At 38.6% G+C, this 27,778-nt stretch overlaps 1 protein-coding gene across 10 annotated transcripts in view; it reads right to left on the bottom strand.

Annotated features, from left to right (window-relative positions):
- SGIP1 (SH3GL interacting endocytic adaptor 1) overlaps nucleotides 1-27,778 on the bottom strand; it is a 229,555-nt gene that overhangs the window by 100,094 nt on the left and 101,683 nt on the right. For all 10 annotated transcript variants that reach the window (XM_061121671.1, XM_061121676.1, XM_061121677.1 and 7 more), the window contains 3 exons: nucleotides 23,507-23,563; nucleotides 18,371-18,425; nucleotides 17,493-17,668 (listed from right to left, as the gene is read on the bottom strand). In XM_061121671.1, coding sequence (XP_060977654.1) covers nucleotides 17,493-17,668; nucleotides 18,371-18,425; nucleotides 23,507-23,563 — 288 coding nt within the window. The remainder of the gene's footprint in view (nucleotides 1-17,492; nucleotides 17,669-18,370; nucleotides 18,426-23,506; nucleotides 23,564-27,778) is intronic.

The raw sequence follows: 27,778 nt of genomic DNA on the forward strand, positions 1-27,778 counted from the left end.
ACAAATATAACAAGTAAGCAAAGTATGTAGGATTTTAGAAGATGATAAATGTAATTTTAAAAGGTAGAGTGAATAGAAGGGTTTGGGAGTGGCAGGGTATAGAGTTTTGTGATTTTTATTATTTTTTAAATTTTTAAAAATTGGAGTATAATTGCCTTACAATGTTGTGTTTCTGCTGTGCAATAAAGTGTCTCAGTTACCTGTGTACACATATCCCCTCCCTCTTAAACCCCACCCTTCTAGGTCATCGCAGAGCACCGAGCTGAGCTCCCTGCTCTATGTGGCAGCTTCCCGCTAGCTGTCTATTTTACACACGGTAATGTGTGCATGCCAATCCTAAACTCCCTATTCATCCCATCCTCCCTCCCTCTCTGTGTCTACATGTCTGTTTTCTACATCTGAGTCTCTATTCCTGCCCCAGAAATAGATTTGTGATTTTTAAATAAGGTGGTCAGGAGAGGCCTCATTGAGAAGCTGTCCTGGACAAGTTGAGAGGGGAGGCAGTGCTGGTATTTGGGGGAAGAGGACGCCTCCAGGGGGCCAGGGAGGAGCGGGGTGAGAAGGAAGAGTGGCAGGTGTTAGTCTGGGGTCATGGGTGTCGCCACCATGAAGGTCTTGGAGGCCACCGAGAAGACCGGCTTCACTCTGCTCCAATGCAGGAGTTCTCAGCAGGGACATGTAGTCACTTTTGATTGCTCAGAAGACGCGCTGATGAAAAGAGACCAGAAAAATGCCAGGGTGTGACATATGCTGTTGTTTTTCATTACTCTTTGGAAGCTTGTTTTGATTCCTCATGTACCATGCTAAAAATAAAATAAAGATGGGCTTCACATGGGCTGGGAGTAGAAAGAGAGCTTCAACTAGGCAAAACAGAATGCGGCCCGCCCATCTTGCCTTCCCTCTGTGTTGGCCACTTCAGGATGAGTAGCTCAGATTGGCATCTGTGGCTCTGTACCGCTGCTGTGCTGGTGGCTGATTTGAAACAATATTTCCTAAGGTCCATGGGCAGTAGGTGGCTGTCCTTTAGACAATATAAGAGACAGAAGGAAATCTCACCTTCATTCTGTTAAGAAATGCAATTTCCCCCAGTCTCTGAGGAAACATACATTTTCTGATATAATTAATATGGGTGATTAATACTCTAAGATTTTTTTCTAAAACAATTAAAAAGTATATTCATTGTTGTAGATTATTTCTGGCACTAAAAAAAATTCTTAGAAAAAACAAATATATACTTTTTTCTTATACTGCTATACTTAATTTTATACTATTATTCATACATGCGTAGAAACTACTTAGTATAAAAATAAATATAATAGTATAAGAGAGATAATAAAGTATCTATCTTTCCTTCTCAAGGTCAAGGACCACAAGTGACTGAATTCTGAGACTTCAGATAAGAAAACAGATACCTCATTAGGATGTATGGGATTAGGGGAAGAGGATTATGACAAAAAACTGGCCTCCACAGAAAACAACACATTAATAAACTTTAGAAAAGAGCCTGCAAATGACTCTTGTAAGAGAAGAAACAGTTGTTCATACCGTTTATCCATCCAATAATTGAGAAAAACTTGGCTTTAATTGAAGGGGAAAGATGAAAAATTTGCTCTCTTTATAAAATAATGCAAGGGATATAAGTTGCATTACACCACAATGAAACACCAAGTTCCATATATTTCCCACAGTGAAGGGCATCCTTTTGTCCAATCAACCAGCAAGTATTGTCTAAGTACCTGTATTGACATGCCATTCAACGTCATAGACTCCAGAGGAAAGGCTCCTTCAATGCAAGAATAAGCAAACTTCTGGGTGCAGGGTTAGTCTTCATAAACCCATACTTATTGAACTATTCACAAGTTATGTTTCTGCCATAAACTTAATTTCCAAAACGATTGCTTCTTGAGTCCATTCTATCCTGAATACACCATAGCTAATAAAAATGGTTATAAATTAAAATCTATACCCGTAGGACTAACACAACTGAGGCGGAAGACCTTAAAGATAGAAAAATAGCCTTTTAAATAATAATTAGCATTGTAATTGGGTGCATGCTTAGTTATGTCCAACTCTTCTGTGACCACATGGACTGTAGCCTGCCAGAATTCCTCTGTCCATGGAATTCTCCAGGCAAGAATAGTGGAGTGGGTTGCCATGCCCTCCTCCAGAGGATCTTCCCAACCCAGGGATCAGACCTGCATCTCTTGTGTCTCCTGCATTGACAGGTGGATTCTTTACTACTAGTGCCACTTGGGAAACCTTAGCACTGTAACTAAAAGTATATAATTCAAGAATTTGCTGCCTTTGGTTGAAGACACCCTAATGTTTTTATGTGAGTCAATATTGAGTCTATTGTTTCATTCAATTAGATTTTAAGTTGATAACAGAAACTGAGGCTTAAGGTCTCCAACCCTAGTGTTCATGTTTCCGGAACCCCCAATCAGATAAAATTGTCTGAAACAGTAGAAAATAATGAAAGAATCTACAGTTATGCAAGGAAATTCTAACTTCTACACCTCACGAAGGTAAGCAAAATACCAGGTACTCAAAGGGTAAAACCACCATTACTTGGAGAAATAATGATAAAGGCAATCCAGATTGAATTAATATTCGGCTCATTTTCAAGGAGATCAAAACATACAAGAGCTTAGGGATTTCTTCCGACCATCGTGGGATAGGTAAAAAGGTTTGGAAAAATGATATTCTAATTTTAAATGTCAGGAAATGGAAACAGAATTCTCTAAGAAAAAATAATTAGTAATGAAAGAAAGATCAAACACACTTCAGATACGAAAAGAATTCTTCTGCAGATAGCCAATGACTTATTACAATTCAGGAGAGAAAAGAATATATTGATAAAAGAAAATCCCACCCAATTCCCCATCTATCCTTCTCTACAAGGCTTGGGAAAAAAGAGACACATCTCATATGTCAACTCCAGATGATTTTGGTCAAGCTGCTTGCAATTCCGTCTAGAGGGGGCTTCTCAGACTATCTCTGGGATGTAGGACCTATAGTTGCAAGATCTGCTGAGGGTTTGGAAGGGGAGTGGCAGCTTCTACACTCCATGCTTGACATGCCTGGTCTAAACTCAACCCAAATCAAGCTTGCCCTGTGAAGCTCTCCTTGAAGAGTTGAACCCATGCTGAGCTTTTCCCTTCCAGCTTGCTGCCCTGGAGGTCTGCACTGAGCACTTATATCAGAATGCTTGCTATCTGTACCCTGCCCTGGCACCACACAGTTTCTACCAGGAGCAAATGCCAGTGTGTAGGAGACTGCAGCTCTCCTCCCCCAACGGATGACTCCCTGTTTTTGCTGAACTCAATGGGGTGCTGAACCTTCTGCCAAAGTGAGGACAGGAAAGGGGGTGTTGTTACCAAGCAGCAGTGAATTCAGGGATTCTGCTCTCTGGCAGGCTAATGTGAGGGTGGGAGGGTGGGTGGAACACCTGGAATAGGCAAACAGCACCAGTGTCTTCAATTGCAAGCTCGCTATCTCCCCCTCCCCAGAGTTCTTGATGAAATAACTCTGTTTTGGATGGCAAATCTCCTGGACCAAGATTAAATGGACTGGCCCTTCACAACTCCATGTCAAAGTCTTTAATTCCTCATTTCGCTGAATTTTGCAGGAGAAAGGGAGGCACTGCTAGAGCACACATGCCAGGCTAGGTCAACTCCCACTCTCAGCATTTCCATCAGCCCTCTTTTCCTTGCCTTTGCTCAAGTCCTCCCTCGCTATTTTTATTTTCTTCCTGCCTCCCACAAGTCTCTGAACTTAAGGAAAAGAAAAATGGAGCTGAAAAGGGAACTGATACTTACAGAGCCCCTTCCTAAGTGACAGGCATCAAAGGGGGAATTTTGCAACATTATCTCGTCATCTTGACATCAGTCCTGAGAAAGTATGTATGATTTTTCCTATTTTACAGATTTAGGATCTGAAATGCTGAGTTAAGGAGCTTGCCCATGGACACACGGATAATAAGATGCTAACTCAAAAGCCCATGTTCTTCCTCTTTAACCAATGTGCTTCAAGGAAGTGCTTTCTTTCTTAGTCCCCTTGCTATATCCTTAACCTGCTCCTAAAACAGCAATTTCCATAGAGATTATTGGGCTAGAATACACAGCAGAATATCAAAGCTGAAAAGGATTTAAAGAGGACTGAATCACAGGCCCTAATTCAATGTAGATGAGAATATATACTGTGTGTTTAACTTGGCAGAAAGGAGGAGGTTGTTGGAGTTCAAGTCCTGGCCCTTTCAGCTGCCTCTTGATATCTCGGAGTTGATTTCTTCTATGAAACAAGGGGATCACCACTTCCTTGCCTGTGTAACAGCATAGCTTGCCCAATACATCTTTCTGATCATGACAGTTTTTGTAAAACATAAACCATTATTATAGTGAATCACTGACATAAAAAATTCCTTGCTGATTGATTGATCAGGGGAACTGAAATATACGTCATATAAAAACAAGGTGCCATTCCTTAATATTTAAAATAAAGGTGACACAGCAGCCATTAAGCCAGACTGACCCATAAGTTTGGCTTTGCTCTCTTGGAGCTTAAGTGGGAGTGTGTGTATGTAGACTGACATGGGCTCTGTAGATACCATTAAAGTGATAGCCTTCAAAGAGTTTGTGAGTACTCCTAAATTATTTGTAAAATGTTTTGGATGATTTAATGTATTTTTCTCTGTAAAGAGAACCAATAGCTTTCATCAAAAGTAATATAATATAGTAGGTAAGAGTTCTTTTTTTGTAATATGCTGTATGTCCAAAACAAAAAACTAATAATTGTTTCTTGTAATGAATTTATCTCTTAAATAAGGTAAAAATTAAAATGTTGAGTTGCAAACCAAAGGCAAATAATACTAGCTTTTAGGTTAATTGGGCTTCCCTGATAGCTCAGTTGGTGCAGAACCTGCCTGCAATGCAGGAAACCCTAGTTCGATTCCTGGATTGGGAAGATCTGCTGGTGAATGGATAGGCTACCTACTCCAGTATTGTTGGGCTTCCCTTGTGGCTCAGCTGGTAAAGAATAAGCCTTTATTCTGAAATGTAGGAGAGCTGGGTTCAATCCCTGGGTTGGAAAGATCCCCTGGAGTAGAGAAAGGCTACCCACTCCAGTATTCTGGCCTGGAGAATTCCATGGACTGTATAGACCATAGCATTGCAAAGAGTTGGACACAATAGAGTGACTTTCACTTTTAGGTTAATTATTTTAAAAAGTATATCAATCTCTTAAATGATGTAGAAAACAAAAAAGTGGAATTGTAAACTGTTTTTACAATGTTAGCTTTATACCTGCCATCTATTACTGAAATCTCGTTTAAAAAATACTGTAGCAGGTAAACATTCTGAATTAGAAAACAGATTTCTCAGTTTAAATCTCAGCAACTTCACTTAGTAGCTGTGACATTTTGGGTGAGTTAATTAATTCTTTTATGCCTCAACTTTCTCATCTGTAGAATGGAGGTAAAAATAGTACCCATCTCATAGGTTATTGTGAGGATCAGTTCATTTCAGTTCGGTCGCTCAGTCATGTCCAACTCTTTGTGACCCCATGGACTGCAGCATGCAGTTTGATCCCCTGGAGGAGCGCACGGCTACCCACTCTAGTATTCTTGCCTGGAGTATCCCCATGGGTAGAGGAGCCTAGTGGGCTATAGTCCATGGGGTTGCAAAAAGTCAGACATGACTAAGTGACTAAGTATAAGGCTTAATCAATAGTAAAATCATTTTAATAATACTGTCTACCTTCATAGGATCCTTTTAAGAATTAAGGAAGTAGTGGTGTAAAGTAGTTAGTATTTTGTAAGTAAATTTATGTAAGGCCCAAAGGAGTTGCTCAGTAAATGATAACTATTATTAATCAGAATAATTCAGTTTGTTTCATGGTGACCATTCATAAATCTTAAACGTCTCAAGGTCAGAGACCATTTAGAGAACTTACAATGGCAATTATGTTGCTGGTTGGCAGATCTGAAAATGTGATCTGACTGTATATCAAATACTTCACATATATTAATTCATTTATCCTCACAACCCGTCCATCTTGGGAGGCACAACAAGGCATGGCTCATAGTTTCATTGAGTTAGACAAGGCTGTTGATTCATGTGATTAAGCCTTGACTGGGGTTTAAATGTTTAAGCAACTTACTCAGGATCATATGGATAATGAGTACAGAGCCAGAATGAAAACTTTGTTGTTGTTCAGTCCTGTCCAACTCTTTGCAACCACTAGGCCTCCCCGTCCTTCATCTCCCTGAATTTGTGAAACATGTCCTTTGAGTCGATGATGCCACCCAAACATCTCATCCTCTGTCGCTCCCTTCTCAGTCTTTCCCAGCATCAAGGTCTTTTGCAATGACTCAGCTCTTTGCATCAGGTGGCCAGAGTACTGGAGCTTCAGCTTCAGTATCAGTCCTTCCAATGAATATTCAGGGTTGATTTCCTTTAGGATTGACAGGTTTAATCTCTCTGTCATCCAAGAAACTCTCAAGAGTCTCTAGCACCACAATTTGAAAGCTTCAATTTTTTGGCACTCAGCCTTCGTTATGGTCCAACTCTCACATCCATACATGACTACTGGAAAAACCACAAATTTGATTATACAAACCTTTGTTGACAGAGTGATATATCTGCTTTTTAACATGCTGTCTAGGTTAGTCATAGTTTTTCTCCTAAGGAGCAACTGTATTTTAATTTCATGGTTGCCACCGTCTGCAGTGATTTTGGAGCCCAAGAAAATAAAATTTGTCACTGTTTCCACTTTTCCCCATCTATTTGCCATGAAGTGATGGGACTAGATGCTGTGATCTTAGTTTTTTTAATATTGAGGCTTAAGTCAGCTTTTTCACTCTCCTCAATGACCCTCATCAAGAGGCTCTTTAGTTTCTCTTCACTTTCTGCCATTAGAGTGGTATCATCTGCCTATCTGAGGTTGTTGATACTGCTCCCAGCAATCTTGATTCCAGCTTGGGATTCATCCAGCCTGGCATTTCACATGATATACTCTGCATATAGCACATGTACTCAGTTAAATAAGCAGAGTGACAATATACAGCCTTGACATACTCCTTTCCCAATTTTGAACCAGTCCATTGTTTCATGTCTGGTTAACTGTTGCTTCTTGACCTGCAGACAGGTTTCTCACGAGACAGGTAAAGTGATTTGGTATTCCCAATTCTTTAAGTATTTTCCACAGGTTGTTGTGATTCACACAGTCAAAGGCTTTCACTTAGTCAATGAAGTAGTAGTAGATGTTTTTCTGGAATTCCCTTGTTTTCTCTATGATCCAACAGATGTTGGCAATTTGATCCCTGGTTCCTCTGCCTTTACTAAATCCAGATACATCTGGAAGTTCTTGATTCATGTACTGCTGAAGCCTAGTTTGAAGGATTTTGAGCATTACCTTGCTAGCATGTGAAGTGAGTAAAACTGTGTGGCAGTTTGAACATTCTTTGGCATTGTCTTTCTCTGGAATTGGAATGAAAATTGACCTTTTTCAGTCCAGTGGCTACTGCTGAGTTTTCCAAATTTGCTGACATATTGATGGTTGGATGGCATCATTGAGTCGATGGACATAGGTTTGGGTGGACTCTGGGAGTTGGTGATGGACAAGGAGGTCTGGCGTGCTGCGGTTCATGAGGTTGCAAAGAGTCGGACACAACTGAGTGACTGAACTGAACTGTGTGCAGGACTTTAACAGCATCATCTTTTAGGATTTTAAATAACTAAGCTGGAATTCCATCACCTCCACTAGCTTTGTTTGTAGTAATGCTTCCTAAGACCCACTTGACTTCACACTTTAGGATGTCTGGCTCTCCGTGAGTGACCACACTATTGTGGATATCTGGGTCATTAGGATCTTTCTTGTATAGTTCTTCTGTGTATTCTTGCCACCTCTTCTTAATCTCTTCTGCTTCTGTTAGGTTCTTGATGTTTCTGTCTTTAATTGTACCCATCTTTTCATGAAATTTTCCCTTGTTATCTCCAATTTTCTTGAAGAGATCTCTAGTCTTTCCCATTCTATTGTTTTCCTCTATTTCTTTGCATTGATAGCTGAGGAAGACTTTCTTATCTCTCCTTGCTATTCTTTGGAACTCTGCATTCAGTTGGGTATATCTTTCCCTTTTTCCTTTGGCTTTTGCTTCTCTTTTTTCTCAGTCATTTATAAGGCCTCCTCAAACAACCACTTTGCCTTCTTGCATTTCTTTTTCTGGGGGATGGTTCTGGTTACCACGTCCTATACAATGTTATGACCCTCCGTCCACAGTTCCTCAGGCACTCTACCTATCAGATAATCCCTTAAATCTATTTCTCACTTCCACTGTATAGTCATAAGGGATTTGATTTAGGTCATACCTGAATGGTCTAGTGGTTTTCCTTATTTTATTCATTTTAAGTCTGAATTTTGCAATAAGGAGTTCATGATCTGGGGTACAGTCAGCTCCCAGTCTTGTTTTTGCTGACTGTTTAGAGCTTCTCCATCTTTGGCTGCAAAGAATATAATCAGTCTGATTTTGGTATTGACCATCTGGAGATGCCCATATGTAGAATCAACTCTTGTGTTGCTGGAAGAGGATGTTTGTTATGACCCATGCGTTCTCTTGGCAAAACTCTGTTAGCCTTTGCTTTGATTCATTTTGTATTCCAAGGCCAAACTTGCCTGTTTCTCCAGGTATGTTTTGACTTCCTACTTTTGCATTCCAATCCCATATGATGAAAAGGACATCTTTTTTTTTGGTGTTAGTCTAGAAGGTCTTGAAGGTCTTCATAGAACCACACAATTTCAGCTTCTTTGGCATTAGTGGTTGGGATATCGACTTTGGATTATTGTGAAACTGAAATGGTTTGCCTTGGAAACAAGCCGAGATCATTCTGTTGTTTTTGAGATTGCACCCAGGTACTGCATTTTGGACTCTTTTGTTGACTATGAGGTCTACTCCATTTCTTCTTAGGTCCTCTTACCCACAGTAGTAGATTTAATGGTGATTTGAATTAAATTGAATGCAAGCTTAGTTCTGACTTATTTCAGAGGAAAAATTTGGATTCAGTACAGAAATGAGAGTTTGTAGTTAAGGACAACCTCTCAAAGTAAGTCAGCTGTGATCCTTGTCTCACCAGAGAACAAAAATAATGGAATTAACAGCAGCTCATAACAAAAGGAAAAGATAATATTTTACCAAGAATTAAAATGTAGTGTCTGTTTTCTCAATTCCATGAATGCTATAGGAGCCACAGGATTCAAGGTACATCGTGAGCAGAACACATCACTGAAGCACATGATGAAAGCTCTATGGGTTTTGGAAGAAATGGATATGACTACCTCTGAGATCCTGTGAAGGGTAAGGAAGCCAAGAGATTGTGAAATGGAGGCCAGAGGAGAAGTTGACTACATAAGAATATATTTAATAAGGACTGAGTGAAGAGAGGCAGGCATTTGGACCACAAGGGGAAGTTCATCCTCTGTGGGCCACCTGCCGTATCAACTATACATTATTTAAAATTTTATTATTGGAGTAAAATTGCTTTATAATGCTGTGTTAGTTTCTGCTATGCAACAAAGTGAACCAGCAATATGTATACATATATTCCTTCCCTTTTAAGATAAGCTTGTAGTTAACAATAATGTTAAACAAAATCTGTCCAATATTTCTGATGTTAGCTCTCAGTGCTGGCTTCAAATATTTAGTGAACTGATTTGAAGAGGGATGGAAAATGATGTCATTTCTCACTGAAATAAATTTGGTGGGGGTGCACAATATAGAATCCCATTGGAAATGCTAGCTTTCAATAGGGTTTCCTGAAGAAGCACCATACTTACTCAAGGGATTTTGTTAAAACAAAATTAGGAATGCTAAAACAATTTAAGAATGCTTCTGGAATGGCTTCAGAATCAACCTACAGGCAGCACAAAAGTTATTTTATTAATGCATTTTCCTAGTTTGATACTCAAGAGTAGTTACTGGTCTTGGCTCTACATGACTTTTGGCTATTTGGGTTTCCTGATTTATCACCATTTAATGATATTCTTAAAAATGTGCCCCAGACTCTGCAAACAATTCTAACAATAGAATGATCCCTCAATGTAGTATCTGATATTACAATATGGTGCTTAATAAATTAACTCATTCCACCCTTACAATAGCCCTGTGAAGTCGGTACAGGAGTTATCTTCACTCACTAATGAAGAAACAGTGGCTCAGGTTTTGTAACTTGTGCAAAGCAACCCCAGTGAAGAGGTAGAGCGCAGTTGTCTGAGTAATTGTGACGTCATTGAAATAACTGTCCATTTGCATCTCCCTCAAATTATTTTAAAGGGAATTAATGGTATTCCATTGCATGTTAAGATTTCTTCTTGTTGTTTTTGTTTTCCCCTTTGAGAAATCTTTTTTTTTTCATTTATTTTTATTAGTTGGAGGCTAATTACTTTACAATATTGTAGTGGTTTTTGTCATACATTGACATGAATCAGCCATGGATTTACATGAAATCTTTTAAGAACAAAACTATTTGTGAAAGATGTAATAGAGGTCAGTTTCTACCCTGAATGTAAAGTGTGTGGTACCAAGGGAAGCAGAGAGCAGAGTGATTTATCCTACACCTCTGTTTCCATATTCTCCTTTAAAAGAAAAATCTTTACATTTTATTAACAGAAAGAGAGGGACATCCCAACAACCACTGTGTGAGGTAGGTGTTCATTATTTTCATTTTAGTTATGAGGAAACTGATACTCAAATAGGTTTAAGAAACTTGCTTAAGTTTGCAAGAGGTTAAGTTCCCTCTATCAGAGTCCAGTATCTTTTCTGTAAGATAAACTAGCACTATATGCTAGGTTCTTCAGGAGTAAGTACAAAGTCTCTATTTGTGCTTAAAGAAATATCAATCACAAATGTCCAGTATGGAAAAAACTGATTTAAAATTCCTCTGAAAGGTCAATCAGATTTGGTTCAAAACTAAAGTTAAAGACAGGCAAAAGATTGTCCAAACCTCTTCGAATGAATTCAAGACTTGAGATACAGATACATTATAATCCCATGACTCTCAATAAAGGAGCAAAAGTTATCTTAAAATATGTATATACAAGTGCATATAAATAAATAAATGCATACATACATATATACATAATAGTGTGATGGTTAATTTTATGTCAAGTTGGCTGGCTATCAGGTATCCAGGTTAGACATTATTTCTGGGTGTGTGTGAAGGTGTTTCTAGATAAGATTAGCATTTGGGTAGCATTTGAACTGGTGGACTCAGGAAAGTACATAGCCCTCCCTTATGTGGGTCAGCATCATCTAATCTATTGAGGGTCTAAAGAGAAAAAAGGGGAAAGGAAGGAGGAATTCACCTGTTTTTCTGCCTCATCATTTGTGCTGGGACATCTCTTCTCGTCTTGCGCCTTCAGACTGGAATTTACACTGTTAGCTCTTCTGTTTCTCAGGCCTTAAGACTGAAATGAATTATACTATCAGCTTTCCTGGGCCTCCAGCTTGTGGAGAGCATATTGTGGGACTTAGCCTCCAAAATCATGTGAAGCCAATTTGTTACAACAACATCTATTATCTCTCTATCTATCACATACACTGGAGAAGGAAATGGCAACTCATTCCAGTACTCTTGCCTAGAGAATCCCATAGACAGAGGAGCCTGGCAGGATACAGTTCATGGGTCGCAAGAGTCGGACATGACTTAGTGACTAAGCCACCATCACGTATACACATATATTCTGTTAGTTCTGTTTCTCTGGAGAACCCTGAATAATACCCTAGTAATAAAGAAACAAACAACTGCAAATTACTAATTAAGCACCAGGAACTGTTACTAGGATATTCTGTGTGTTTTCTCCATTCACTCATTTATCAAATAACTATCTGCATGCCCAATATGTGCCATGTACTGTGCTAAGCACAGGGGACAAAAAAATCAAAGAAGATTTGATCCTGCCAGAGACCAACAATAATCTGCAGAAAAACTCCATAAGGACTATTATTATCCTTCAGTTCAGTCTCTCAGTTGTGTCTGAATCTTCATGATCCCATGGACTGCAGCGCGCCAGGCTTCCCTGTCCATCACCAACTCCTGGCACTTGCTCAAACTCATGTCCATCGAATCGGTGATGCCATCCAACCATCTCATCCTCTGTCATCCCCTTTTCCTCCTGCCTTCAATGAGTCAGTTCTTCGCATCAGGTGGCCAAAGTACTGGAGCTTCAGCTTCAGCATCAGTCCTTCCAATGAATATTCAGGACTGATTTCCTTTAGGATTGACTGCTTTGATCTCCTTGCAGTCCAAAGGACTCTCAAGAGTCTTCTCCAACACCACACAGTCCAAAAGAATCAATTCTTTGGCGCTCAGTTTTCTTTACAGTTCAACTCTCACATCCATTCGTGACTGCTGGAAAACCCATAGCTTTGACTAGATGGACCTTTGTTGGCAAAGTAGTGTCTCTGACTTTTTTTTTTTTTTTAATTATCCTTCCTTTACAGAAAAGGAAATATAATCTCAGAACAATTATGGGGCTCATCTAAGTTTACACAGGTAGAACATGGCAGAGCTGGGCCTGCTGTCTGGACATCTGCTTTTTCAATTATTATATGCCTACCTCCTAAGATTCTATAAGAAATTATTTAAACAAATGGCCACAAAACACTTGGAAGAGAAGGTGGTAACACTAGGTGCCAAAATGTGCTGGGTAGATTTGTCTTCAGAAGGGTGTTTTACACAGTCGTTAGGAGTGCCATTGGCAGACAGCCTTCATCTGTCAACACTTCAGGGTCTGACACAGCTGGAGAGAGCCACCTTGGCCAAGGTCATGCCCCTTCTTAGCAAGCCCATATGGAGCACAGATTGATGTAGCAGTATAACAGTTATTCATCTCAGACCAACTTAGAACAAATGTGAAGGGTCATTTTAGCTCAAGAGTCCCCAGATGATTAGCTGAGGTTGTTGTTGGACATGCAAAGCAGCTCACCTCCACCCTCTGCCCACCCTACCCCTCAGTACTGAGCCCAGTATCTTGCACATTAAACTTGGAGTTGGAGATAATATGCTTCATGGAAAACCTGTTGCGAAAAGGAGGGACTCTATCCTTTTGGACAGTCCAGTCCCTTTGGATTGAACTTTGTCCGGTCCTCCAAAGAGCACAACTATAACATGAACCTAAGTTACACAGAGACAGCATTTGGGTTTAATTTGTTTAACACATTTCTCTCAATGATGAGGCAGTCTTTCTCAAAAAGCAGTGAACTCTATAAGACTGAGGGAGCACTGTTACTGTTGCAGGAATCTGTATCAATCACATAAATGGATATTTAACTGAAATTGGTATTTTTCAGCCCTGCTGCTGGCTAGTATGTAACATAACATCATTGGTATTTAGAAATCAGTGATTAGAAATCTTTAAAGGGAAATTTCCTCATTTCAATAGGTTTGGGGAATAACTTAAGATAAATGGGAAAATCCCATTTCCCATTACTCTGAGATTATTTAAAATATAGTGACACAGAAACTGTGTCCATGTCTACCAGTATCCATTCACTCCTTTGTCTTTTAATAACAGAGCCTGGGATTTTAGCTGGATATATGTGTATCTGGGCTTCTCAGGTGGCTCAGTGGCAAAGAATCCACCTGCCAGTGCAGGAGATGGCAAGAGATGTGGATTCGATCCTTGGGTTGGGAAGACTCCCTGGAAGAGCAAATGGCAACCCACTCCAGTATTCTTGCCTGGAGAATTCCATGGTCAGAGGAGCCTGGTGGGCTACAGTCCATCCTGCTTTGCCTTTAATGTGGAATAGAAATAAAGCATCTATTCTGTTTAAGCCATGACTATTAATATTTTGGTTTCTGGTGAGGCAGATCTACCAATATTCTAACTCATACATATCCCTAATTCAACAATTAATTCAAAACTAATTGAATCCCTAATTCAAACCTGGGTGATTGTCCTTCTTTACCCTATTAGTATAATATCTTAAGGCTTCCCTGGTAGCTCAGATGGCAAAGAATCTGCCTGCAAGGCAGGAGATCCGGGTTTGATCTCTCGAGAAGGGAATGGCAACCTACTCCAGTATTTTTGTCTGGAGAATTCCATGGACAGAGGAGCCTGGTGGGCTACAGTCCATGAGGTCATAACAAGTTGGACACGACTGACTAATGCTTTCATGATATCTTATTAGGAGATCACAACATGAGAAGAATAGAAATTAGCATCTTTTGATTGTGAGTTGCATCCTCCTCTCTCTCTCTCTTTTTTTTTTTTTGGTGCTTTGCCTTGTCCTGGTCCATATTAAAACTTGATTTCTATATAAAAATCAAGAGTCAAGGTAAGATCTGGACTGGAACTGTGTTTATTTGTCAATATAGTAGGATTTTTGCTAGCAGCTAAAACCTTAATTTTTTATGTTGCTGAAGCTTTGTTTTTTAGGGAGGAGTAATTTTCATATAGGTTTGTTTATATTGTATACACAAATAGATATATATGATTCATTCATACATCCATTCATTCATTTTATTCATTTATCAAGTCATTTGACAATGAAATATATATAGTAAACCTATCCAAACAAAGTGAAAATAAATTCATGATAAGAGATATCAAATGGGTTACAGTTCATTACTACATATTTACAGGTAGATGAAAAGAAGTGAATTACAACCTTGTCTTAAAATTCTTCAAAAGAAATATCAGCCATTTTTGTGAATCCTACCATTTTATTTAACTCTACTAGTGTAGCAATTGATGCTTTTGTGGCATTAGAACCAACGCCTAACAAATATTCTGATATATCATTAATTGGTATAGGTCCTATTTCTCTTTTTGTACCTGAATTAAGTGTAGATGTATGAACATTTGATTGCGTGGCTGGAAACATCTAAAGTCGTACAAAACATTGCTCATTTTTATCCTGGCACTAACTGGATTTCAGAAGGTTATTTCCATTTACCCAGCTCTGGAGATAAGGTTCTATTTATGTCCTTTGTGAAATATCCCTATAGTTGGTTATGGGTTATCTAGATGAGGACAAGGATTCTAAAGGCAAGAATATCTTTTCAGTTCTCCCTTTATAGTTATGTTTATCTATAAACATGCCTATCTTTCCCTAAAGTAGCCATCACAGCTTATTTTCTTACACTAACTGTCAAAAATCATGGATATTTGGGAATCATAGTAATGACAGAGGTAGGTTCTCACATTAGAGGGAGCTGGCTGGGAATGCCAGGGCAGTAGTGGTGCCGGGTCCCAGGCTTTCTTGGTCTGTGGGGCTACTGGTCTGCCCAACCCTGAGATTACTTTCTCTGAGTGTCTCAATTTAGTTTTTGCACCGTTTCTCTATTTTTGGCGGTCTTAACCACATCATGTCAATGTCTTACTTTAAAAACAGGTGTTGGTACATCTGTGTCTCTTTTTCTGTTTTGCATATAGGGTTATCGTTACCATCTTTCTAAACTCCATATATATGCATTAGTATACCATATTGGTCTTTATCTTTCTGGCTTACTTCACTCTGTATGATGGGCTTCAGTTTCATCCATCTCATTAGTACTGATTCAAAAGAATTCTTTTTAATGGCTGAGTAATATTCCGTGGTGTATATGTACCACAGCTTCCTCATCCATTCGTAGACCCAGAGGAATCGGGTGGAGAGGGAGGTGGGAGCGGGGATCGGGATGGGGAATACATGTAAATCCATGGCTGATTCATGTCAATGTATGACAAAAACCACTACAATATTGTAAAGTAATTAGCCTCCAACTAATAAAAATAAATGGAAAAAAAAAAAAAAAACCAAACAGGTGTTGGGAAAATCTCAGAGTGACAGCCACTCTCCTTGGTATACCCTTAGCAACATATGCAGTGGGAGGAATAGCTACGAGATGACTTGAGTAGACATATTCTTTCTTTTTTTAATTGGAGTAGAGTTGCTTTACAATGTTGTGTTAGCTTCTGCTACACAACAAAGTGAATCAGATATATGAAGAGATATTCTTTTTGATGGAAAGGATCTTAGATTCAACTAGCTTTCAGAAAATAAATACCACATGTCTGGATCTTTCTAATAAGTTTTATTTCATGTAAATTTGTTCACTGAATTCCAAGAACTTGGCTTCTTATACTTATCCAGGTTCTCCCCAATGCCCACTGTCTATTATACCCTAAATAGAAGTAAATATAAATTGGTTTCAATCATTTAAATAAAATTTTACAATTAACAAAAATATTTTAGTAAGTAAAAAATGATTTGAAAGATGTCAACTGAAAAGTGAAAGTGTGCACATTTAAAATGGCCTTGTTACTACAAACTGCTTATATTACAGACCAATATGTGAGTTTAAAATTTGTACCTTCCATTACAGAAGGGAAAGGAAACTAGTATATGTCATGATTCCCTTTTCAAGAAGACATCTTAAGATGGCAAGTGAGTATATGATTAAAAATTATCTGACATATTATTTGCTGTGGTTGATTACTATCAGCAGTCATGTTAGTTGATTCTAACAGCAGTGGTAAAGGCCATTACAAGCACTAAAGAAAGCATCATTAGAGATTTTATCCATCCCAGGCAGGCACCCAAAGGATGGGTGATTACAACTCCTATAGAACTGTTAGTTGGTATTTTCCAAAAGCATAGAAAAAATGGTCAAGCATTTATTAACTATCTCATTCATGAGAAATGCTGCTGGGAGATCACATCTCTCTAGAGAAGATGCCAAGAAGCTAAGAATATATTAGCTCCTAGTACAAGAGCCTTCATCTGCTCTTCACAGTTATTTTTAGAAAACAATTGCAGCATTGATCAAGCACTATAGAGAAAACACTGTAAATGCTGGAACTTAGAATGCAGCTAGAGAAATTTAGTAGATGAGAATTGGAAAAGAAGTACAAATTGCAGAAAAATACCAATTTGATTAATATAAATAAGGCATATCTGTATTTGGGGTGTCTAAATAGAGTCTTTAAGACAATTTGATAACAAAATATAATGAAGCTTGTGAGTTTTAATATCTTTTTAGACTATGGTTTATTAGATTAATATTTCTTTTTGAAGCACTGGCAATGAAAAGGATTTTTCCCTAAAGAAAGCAATCTCCTTGGTTTTCTTTCCATGAGTTTTTATGTGTTGCATCATAAAATAAGACATTAAAATGTGTTTTAAAAAATCTTTGTTAGTAAATATGTAAACTTCATATTTTTTTAATTGTTTCAGAAGTAAGTCTGGATAATGTTTGTTATTTTTTCCTCCTTTGAAAAATACTAGCAGGAAAACGTCAAAAACAAATGTGATCCCACTTTGAAAAGCACAAAAACTGCAATATAAAATAAGCATAATTTTCCATAGCTAGAATGAGCTGTTTCAGGTTTATAGAGTTCATAAAATCATGACCATATGCAGCTTTCAGCTTAAAGAGTTTCTGATTTACTTGACATGTATGGGCAGAGCACAGCGGTCAATCCAACCTCACCAAAGCTTGAAATAAAAAGCCACTCACCACCGGTGACGGGGAAAGTGCAATGTTGCCTACTGATGCCTTCAGTTCATCTACAGTTGCAGCGTTCTTAAGAATGTCTTTAGCTTGCAATGGCTTAATCTTGATATTAAACTTCTTGTGTGATTCTTCTTCCTCTTCCGATTCACTCGAAGAATAAAAGTGCTTTCCTTTGGTAGGTAAAACACAGTTAAAGATGCATAACTCTGTCTTTTCTACTCAGAGGCAATGATGAGTACAAGACAAGAGTGATTGCACAAAGACGCAGCAGAAGCACACTTAGGTGGCAGAAAATCAAAGCAAAACAAAAATCAAAGTGTAAAGCAGGAAAGAGTCAGAATTTATGCACCTTTCCTTGGAACATGATTAAGGAGGACAAATTTCAAGGAGCAATGGTTCCAAAGTCCATTATGTGTGTCACACTCAGCACTCACAGTTATAGGCCCATGGGGATTTCCTCTTACCACAGGAGACAGGAAGGCCACTCTGTGAAGGATTTGTGATGACTTTTTGTGCTTCAGAGTGTGACCTGCTCTGACCAGAGATGGTTTGTGGGGAAAGCACAAGTCAGGGCTATCTCCCAGCCACCATAAGTAGTGTTATCATATCAGATTTTAGAAGACAACCCAGCACCCACAATTTGCACAATTGTTTTTCAGCGCAATTTTTCTTTCTCCTCTCTCTCTTTCCTATGAATAGATTAAGGCAAAATGCCTGCCTGTTAGTGATCAGCCTGTTCTCTGTGCTGTTTATTCATCTCCAATACTAGTGACAACAAGACTTGAGAAGCTTGAGTTTCGGCACTTCTGCAAATCCTAAATTTATCATCCTACTGTCTGAAAGCAAATGGAAATTAAGATTAAAATATAAAGAAAGGATATAGCCGGGTTCCTCAGGTCTGATGCTGTAACCTTCTTCATCCAGCTCAGGGGAATTCTATAAAATACAAGTGCACATTAAACAATCATTGTCCTGACAATGGTAAAGAAATTACTCACATTCCTTCAAGAATCATCTAGTTAAGGCTATAGACCTGCCTCTTGTTTTGAATGCTATACGTTTATAAATTTACTCAAGGATATTTAGAGAGTCTTCCTATTGGGAAAATAAACTAGAAGTCAATTGTCAGTGAAAGAAAATGCTCAAAGAGAATCATGCATTTCCTATAAGCCAAGGATTATATTAAGCAACATGGTGGGGATACAACATGCAAATTATCTTTTGTCTGTATTCTGGTAGTCAGAAGTTCAAAGAAAAGGCAAAACACAAAATATTACTGATAAGAGTCTGAAAGGAAAGGAAATTTGTGAGATCTGGAAGAATCAGGGAGTCTCTGTGTGCCTTTTGGGTCAGACGGAGAGGAGAGGCGAGTCCGTGGTGAGGAAGAGATTGTACCAAGACACCAAGGTAGGATTGGACAGTATGATTCTCACGGTGAAAGGGAGAGGGAGATGAAGATGACAGGACTGGAGAGGAAGCTGTATGGGGAGGGAAGACCGTGGAAAAGAAGACGGGCGGGGGCGGGCAACATTCTAGGGGAAAAGTCTGGACTTGACATGGCTACTGTAGCTTCTCAATTAGGGTGGGACATGCTGAAAGCTTCCCTGGTGGCTCAGATGGTAAAGAATCTGTTGGCAGTGTGGGAGACCTGGGTTTGATTCCCGGGATTAGAAGATCCCCTGGAGGAGGGCATGGCAACCCACTTCAGTATTCTTGCCTGGAGAATCCCCATGGACAAGGAGTCTGGCAGGCTACAGTCCATGGGGTTGCAGAGTCGGACACGACCGAGTGACTAAGCACAGCACTTGCTGAAAGCAGAATCATGAGGTGTTGAAAATATGCTGAGGATAGACTGGGGACAGAAGACACTGGAGAAAGGAAAACTAACTCATGATACTTGCAACAATTCAGGTGAGATGTGCTAAGGAGGACCAAGTTGTTAGTTTTGGGAAGGGATGAATTGAGGACATTTGGAAGGACAGATTGTGAGTTCTCAGTCACAGATTGGTCATAGGAGAAAAAGGAGAGGAAATGTCCAAGAAGATTCCAAGATTTCTTCCATCACATCCTGGGAGTACTCCTGGCTGAACTCATTCTAACAGGAGGCAACTAAGATTTTTAGGAAAAAGATAAGAAAGATAAAAGTCTGCATGATTGGGATTAGTGTTGTCATATCTTAGTTCCTGTTATATGGTCAGTACCATGACCTACGTTTTGTTTCACTGACTATTCATAGCAATCGTGTGTGTGTGTGTGTGTGTGTTAGTTGTTCAGTTATGTCCGACTCTTTGTGACTCCATGGGCTGTAGCCCGCCAGGTTCCTCTGTCCATGGAATTCTCCAGGCAAGAATATTGGAGTGAGTAGTCATTTCTTCCTCCAGGAGATCTTCCCGACCCAGAGATCGAACCTGGGTCTCCTTCACTGTAGGTGGATTCTTTACCGTCTGAGCCACCGGGGAAGCCTCATAGCAATCGTACATGGAAAGAGTCATCCCATCCACCAGGGAGGAAACTAAGAGAAATCAGATGCCATTTCTCTAGGAAATACATCTAGCAAATGACAGACCTGGGTCTTGACCCCAGGTGTTTTGAGACTAAACTTGGTGCTTGAGAGGGGAAGAGGGGGCAGAGTTCAAAGGTGGCCTCCTGAAGTTGAGGTTATAGGACTGGAAGAAAGAGAACAGAGCTGGAGGGAGAGATCTTGGAGTCACTGAAGCAACATATAAGCCATGACCACAGAGAGAAAAGAGGGCCTGAGTGCCATGGAAAAGTTGCCATTTATTGAGCATTTATTATCTCCCTTTTGTACTTTCAGTACTCAAAGTTAGTTGTGTTTTTTTTTTTAAGTGCAAGAGTATTAAGGTTACTTTCCTGCTAAAAACCTGTCCCTGCCTTTTTACTGCATTTAGAATAATAACCTAGCACCATTAAATAACCCACAAGGCCCTGCCTGATTCTCTCAGGGCCTTCTTCCCACTGCTGACATATGAGATTTGATCACTGCAAGCTTCTTCCCACTTCTGGATCCTCATAAAAGTCCTCCTTTTTGCCTGAAAGTCTCTTCCCTCAAATATGAAGTCAGTTAAACCTTACTTAAATTTTAGAGCTTTGCTTAAAGGCCACATCCATCCCTGCCAAAAACACAATGATACAGTCTCTTTAGAATAAAATCTTTCTTATTACTTAAAGAAAGTGGAGTCTAGTGTATTAATATAATTATAACCATAATTCCTATGACCTGAATAACTTTTAGGACCAAGCAAATTTGAGGGAAATTCTGCTTCCTTTAAACACTCACAAGTTGTTAAGGATAGCACTAAGGTTTAGGGTTGGATGGAGAATCAGAAATACTTGATGAATAATCAACTATTTCTTGATTATTCATCAATAATCAAATATTGATGAATCATCAATAATAATTTTGTATTTTAATTATCATGCTTCTTTTTTGCTTAGAGTATCCCATTCCTGTGCATTAAAGATGTCTATAAAATATAACAAAATTTTTGTTATAACAAAAATTCTACAAAATCCTACAAAATACAACAAAATTATTTTTAGGTGAAAAAGTGCTAATTTTGAGAAAAAGATTACCTGTCCTTAATATATTTAGTAACTTCCCTTATAATATTATTTATGAACAATTTGGATGTGGGGTAAAATGCTGTGCTATGCTTAGTCGCTCAGTCATGTCTGACTCTTCGCAACTCCATGGACTATAGCCTACCAGGCTTCTCTGTCCATGGGGAGTCTCCAGGCAAGAATACTGGAGTGGCTTGCCATGCCCCCCTCCAGGGGATCTTCCCAACTCAGGGATCAAACTCAAGTTTCCCGAATTGTAGGTGGATTCTTTACCATCTGAGCCAACAGGAAAGCCCAAGAGTACTGGAGTGTGTAGCCTATCCCTTTTCCAGGGGTTCTTCTCAACCCAGGAATTGAACTGGGGTCTCCTGCATTGCAGGTGGATTCTTCACCAGCTGAGCTACCAGAGAAGCCCATGGGGCAACACAGGGGCTGTCACAGATCTAGGGAATTGAACTGCAGAAAATATAAAAAAGATCTCAACACTGGGAAACAGGTATAAGGGATGACCAGGTAATGAGGTTGACAGAATGACATGTTCTGGAGTGTACGGGTGGCATGAATAATTGAATTTTCTTGAGAGTCAGTTTTTCTTTCTATAAAATGCAGGTAATATAGTATTCACCTTCAAAGGTGGTAAAACACAGTGGCAGATTTTATTTTCTTGGGCTCCAAAATCACTGCAGAAGGTTACTGCAGCTTTGAAATTAAAAGATGCTCGCTCCTTGGAAGAAAAGCTATGACAAACCTAGACAGTGTATTAAAAAGCAAAGACATCACTTTGCAGACAAAGGTCTGTATAGTCAAAGCTATGTTTTTTCCAGTAGTCATGTGTGGAAGGGAGAGTTAGACCATAAAGAAAGCTGAGCACCGAAGAAATGATTCTTTCAAACTGTGGTGCTGGAGAACACTCTTGAGAGTCCCTTGGACAGCAAGAACAAACCAGTCAATATTAAAGGAAATCAACCCTGAACTGGAAAGACTAATGTTGAAGCTTCCAATACTTTGACCACCTGATTTGAAGAGCTGACTCACTGGAAAAGACCCTGATGCTGGGAAAGACTGAGGGCAGGAGGAGAAGGGGTCGACAGAGGATGAGATGGTTTGATGGTATCACTGACTCAATGGACATGAGTTTGAGCATGCTCCGGGAGATAGTGACGCAAAGGGAAACCTGGCATGCTGCAGTCCACAAGGTCACAAAGAGACGGACATGACTTAACAACTGAACAACAAAAAGGTGGTAAGAATTTAGTAGCATATCATAATATGAATGTTGGTATTTAAAAAAGTGAAATTCTTAACAAATGTGCAAATGCATTAACATCAAGTTTAATTTTTATGAAAGAGGAGGTTGGGTCAGACAGTCACCTAAGTTGTAAGTACAAAGGCATTTTGTAGGAATTATGAATTTAGGCACTTGGTATGCAATAAAAGTGATTTTTGATGTGAATATGGCCTATATGTTTTCTATGATATAAGAGCAATTTTGTCCATCCTGTTGTGGCTGGTGAAGTGTGTGGTGATGAGGTTAACTGGCTACTGGGGGAATTACAAGGAGAGTTTAGGTCTCCACTGGGATGCACCCTTACTCCTTGGGAAGAAACAACTGATTGTCATTTGACTTGGGAAAAATCTGTACTATGAGGCTAGAATAATTTTCACATGCTGTGGTAGGAATATTTGTATTGCTCCCAAATTTATATGTTGAAATCCAAACCCCAAGGTAATGGTATTAGGAATTGAGGCCTTTGGGGGTGATTAGGTCACAAGGGAGGAGACTGCATGATTGGGATTAATGCCCTTATAAAAGAGACCTCAGTGAGGTTACAGTTAGAAGGTGCCTTCTATGAACCAGGAAGTGGGCACTCAATCAGACACCGAATCTGCTGGTATCATGATCCTGGACTTCCCAGGCTCCAAAACTGTTAGATATAAATGTTTGTGTTTATAAGCCATTCAGTTTTTGGCAAATTTGTTATAGCCACCTGAACAGATTAGGACATTGCAAAATCAAGGCCTAGACATGAACTGACTTGACTCAATACTCAAAGCTGCTTATCAATATAATTAGGACTGAAAGAGTTAATATTTTAAAAAGTGTTTTTTGAACATGCATGCCAGGCTAGGCAGGCTACTGAAATATTCTGCAAATAGTTAGCTCATTGAATCCTCTCAATAATGCTATAAAGTAACTACTGACTTCATTTATGGTGGCCAGCAAATAACCAAAGCCACACGTAGCTGTTCCATGGAGGGGTCAGGTCTCAAACTCAGGTCTAACAGACTCTAGTGCTCTTAGCCTCTATACCAGGCTAATTGTGCCAGCACTTCCTAATGAGATGTTTCACTTATTTCTATGCTCTATTTTAAATATAAGCATGCCTTGACTCTTTTTCACACTGACATATTTATAAAAACAATCTGATACTCACATATCTTTCCCAATCAATTTCTGCATAAAATCCATTTGGTGCTCCATTGCTTTTCTTCTGTAATAAATTTGAAAATACATTTAGAAAAGAAACATTTGAATTAATATAAAAGAAACAAAAGAAAACTTGTCTTATCTGCATTTAGCAAGAGCTATCAAAATCCAGCACTGGAAAGACACTTTAGAGCAGCCTATTAAGCAACCACATTGGTGTAAGTGAATGGTAAATTGAGTTGCCATGACACTGCATAAAGAATTTACACACTTACTTCACAAAAGACTGTAGGATACGCATAGGGATTATTAACAACTAGCTACTCAAATGTTATATAATTACTAAAGAATCAGCAGCCCCTATGTATTATTTAATCCTCTATACCTCAGGGGATATAATCAGATGTATTCAATATGTACGTATTTAAATGGAAATATTTTGACCCACGTTATTCTCATACACAGTTGTTTCCAACATATCCAGAAAATATTCATCCAAGTCATTAATTCATCTTCTTTCAGCTTTTCTAACACTGACTCAAGTTTTATTAAACACCCTTGATAAAATATAAAGGGAATCAGATTCAAATTAGTTAACTCAGCCTCTAAGTATTAAAAAATAATGTTGATGTTCTTTTCAAGTGACTTTTCTTATGAAATTACTAAAACACAATTTGAGGATTAATTGTGGATTTCTATCATCCATGCATGCTAGGCCTCCATGAGCACACATCATTATGAGAGGACTGGGTATCAGCATTATTCTCTCTGAATTATCTTAAAGTTCTATTTTCAGCCCTGGTACTGCCATGACATGTATGGCCATGAGAACTTGAGCAAGGATGTGTATCATTCAAACTGAAATTTCTAGGATTCTCTATTTCTCATGAGCAAAGGATAAAAACACAGATGAGGTTGGTAATGGAGAGTCCATTCAACAACATTCCTATTGTTAGCACATAGAGCGACGATATGTCACTGAGCACTCATGGATCTCACAACAACACACATCGGATGCTGACGAATGAGGCTTGAGGACAGGACACCTAATTTTGCAATCACAAATGAAGGCTGGTTGAGCTACAATGTTAACAGCTGACACCATATGACAAGTAGGTTGGAGAAGAAACCTTTTCATCTATGCATGCAGGATCACTAAAAATCCAAACCGGAGGTAACCTAGTAACATCATCATTGATTGATACTGCATGTTGATTGGGCACTCTAAGAACTAGCAGTGGTTGAGTGAGGGGAAATAGTATGCAAGGAATAGATAATGTGTCCATTATTTTCCTGTTTCTTCCCATATACCAACACCGCTCTAGAACTTACAAATGCACAAATTCTGTCCTGCCTCCACCAACCAACACACTGGGACAAAGGGCCCATGCCCCATATCCCTCTTCTTTGTCTTGCTCCTGACAAAGATTATATGCTTAATCAGACTACATCATTTTAAGCTTCTCACAGAATTGCCTTCATTGAATTAGTGCTTCAATGATATTCTTTGCTATTTAAACGAAGGTTGTTTTAAAAACTTGCCACATCAACATTGCACCTGTATAACCTATGAAGATACTTTTGAGGACATGCCATCTCATAATAAAAAATCTCTCTTGTGGTGAATGGCATGGTTCTTCCTTTTTGTCATACTTGTTTTTTTTTTAAATTTCTACCTTACCAATGTTTGCATATGTCTTCCTTGCAAAATTCTCCAAATCCTCCTTATAAAGTCGCTTCAGTTGTGTCCGACTCTGCGACCCCATAGACAGCAGCCCACCAGGCTCCCCCGTCCCGGGGATTCCCCAGGCAAGAACACTGGAGTGGGTTGCCATTTCCTTCTCCAATGCATGAAAGTGAAGTCACTCAGCCGTGTCTGACTCTTAGCGACCCCATGGACTGCAGCCCACCAGGCTCCTCCGTCCATGGGATTTTCCAGGCAAGAGTACTGGAGTGGGGTGCCATTGCCTTCTCCGCCTTATAAAGCATATATAAAAAATTCAAAATACAAATGTAATTTAGAGTAATGGGAAATCAAATGAACTAAGCTGATCTCAAAAAACTAAACTTATGAATTCTGTGATCAGTATAGTACTATTAATAGATCTTTTAGTCCTTAATTCTTTATTACAAAGAATTGCTATCTAAAAACCAAAGAGATTAGATAAATTACTGAGTTCAAAATTTTTGAAGTTCTACAGATGTTTGCTTCCATGATAATCTCATCTCTGTAACCAAAGCCCTTCAAGATCAAGATAGTTGATAGGTTCAGCTAAACAAAGACAAAATGAGTGCGTGTATTTCTTAATGGCAATATTAGAAATACAAAAGTTCCTCAGTTTTTTGAATTTTCTAGATCTGGGCTGAGAGAGAGTTTCTCAGTTTCCATGGAAACCAATGGAAGACTGTGATAAAGAGAAAGCAAAGTCTATAAAAAGAAATTTCTTTTAAAATAAGAACACTTTAAACATAAATACTAAACACAAACAACAAATCATAATAGTACATTCTTTTGGGTTGATATTAAAAACACACATACACACATATATACACACAGTTCTATTAGAGAAATTAAGCAATTTAGCATCATTCACACTAGTGAATTCTTACAAATATATTTGACTTTGCAAGTGGAAATTATCAAGTTAGAGCTAATGTAGAACCTGGTTGAAATTCTTCTGGTAAAACTCTAAGGAAGAAATTCTCCCAGTTTAACAATTTAAGCAGCTCATAGTGGTGATATGGAGGCAATGGCTCTATTGATTTTCAATTGGAAAACTGTGTAAAACCATGGAAGAATGTAATTTAAGTGGGGAAATATGTAAAAATTAGACTTAATATTTAGAGCAATGTTGGCTATTCACCAACATATTCAATATAAACAGTGATTTTTCTCTTGGAGTATAAGGTATATATTTTTAAAATTCTTTTCTATATTTTCTAAAATCCACAATTCTTATGAATCACTTCCAAAACTTGAATATATGACTGTTATTTAAAGATAATCAAGGCTGATAGTAATATTGATCATGTTTTAATAGGTATTTTACTTTGGTCAAGCTTATTATCTCCTCTCAGATAATATGATTGGTTAGATCAATAAGTGTAGTAAAATTGCATTCAATTATACATTCATCAAAGTTCTTAACTTTAACTGTGGATGCTCCTCTTTTCCAGGATCATGGCCACATTGTGCTCTTTGGTGAGAAGTATTAAAGACATATGAAATGCTGCCTAAATATTATCTATTTGCCATTGAGATAGACTTGTCTCACTTTGTAAATAACTCTATAGAATAGCACTGTCCAATAGAACTATCTGTGAAGAAGTAAATGTTCTGCATGTGTGTTGTCCGATATGGTGGCAACTAGCCACAAGTAGCTGTGGAGTGCTTAAAATGTGGCGAATGTCACTGAAGAATTGAATTTTATTTTATTTTTAAAAATTAAAAAAATAGGTATTTATTTAACTGAAGTATAGTTGCTTTATAATGTTTCAGGTATACAGCAAAGTGATTCAATTATATATATATATACACACACATTCTTTCCCATTATAGGTTATCACAAGATATTGAATATAGTTCCCTGTGCTATAAAGTAGGTCCTTGTTGTTTCTTCTACATATAGTGAAGTTGCTCAGTCGTGTCCAACTCTTTGCGACCCCATGGACTGTAGCCCACCAGGCTCCTCAGGCCATGGAATTTTCCAGGCAAGAATACTGGAGTGGACTGCCATTTCCCTTCTCCAGGGGATCTTCCTGACCCAGGGATTGAACCCGGGTCTCCTGCATTGCAGGCAGACGCTTTACATATAGTAGTGTATATCTATTAATCTCAAATTCCTAATTTATACCTTCTCCCCTTGACTTTTTCCTTGATAAACATGCTTGTTTTCTATGTCTGTGAGTCTATTTTTGTTTTATAAATGGGTTCATTTGTATTTTTTTTTGTTTTAGATCTCACATATAAGTGATATCATATAATATGATGTTCATCTTTGCCTTACTTCCCTCAGTATGATCATCTCTAGATCTATCCATGTTGATGCAAATGGCACTATTTTATCACTTTTTATGATTAATATTCCATTGCATATATGCACTATATATTTATCCATTCATCTGTTGATGGCCATTAAGTGAGGACTGAACTTTAAATAGCCACATGTGGCCACTATTTTGAACAACACAGCTGCCATTGTTGTACAGTCTGGGCCACCAGGATCAGCACCCCAAGCCCACTGGCAGGTACCTTAGGTCCCTCAGGCCCAAGTCCTGC

This window comes from Dama dama, chromosome 20, assembly GCF_033118175.1.
Source record: "Dama dama isolate Ldn47 chromosome 20, ASM3311817v1, whole genome shotgun sequence".
Lineage (NCBI taxonomy): Eukaryota > Metazoa > Chordata > Mammalia > Artiodactyla > Cervidae > Dama > Dama dama.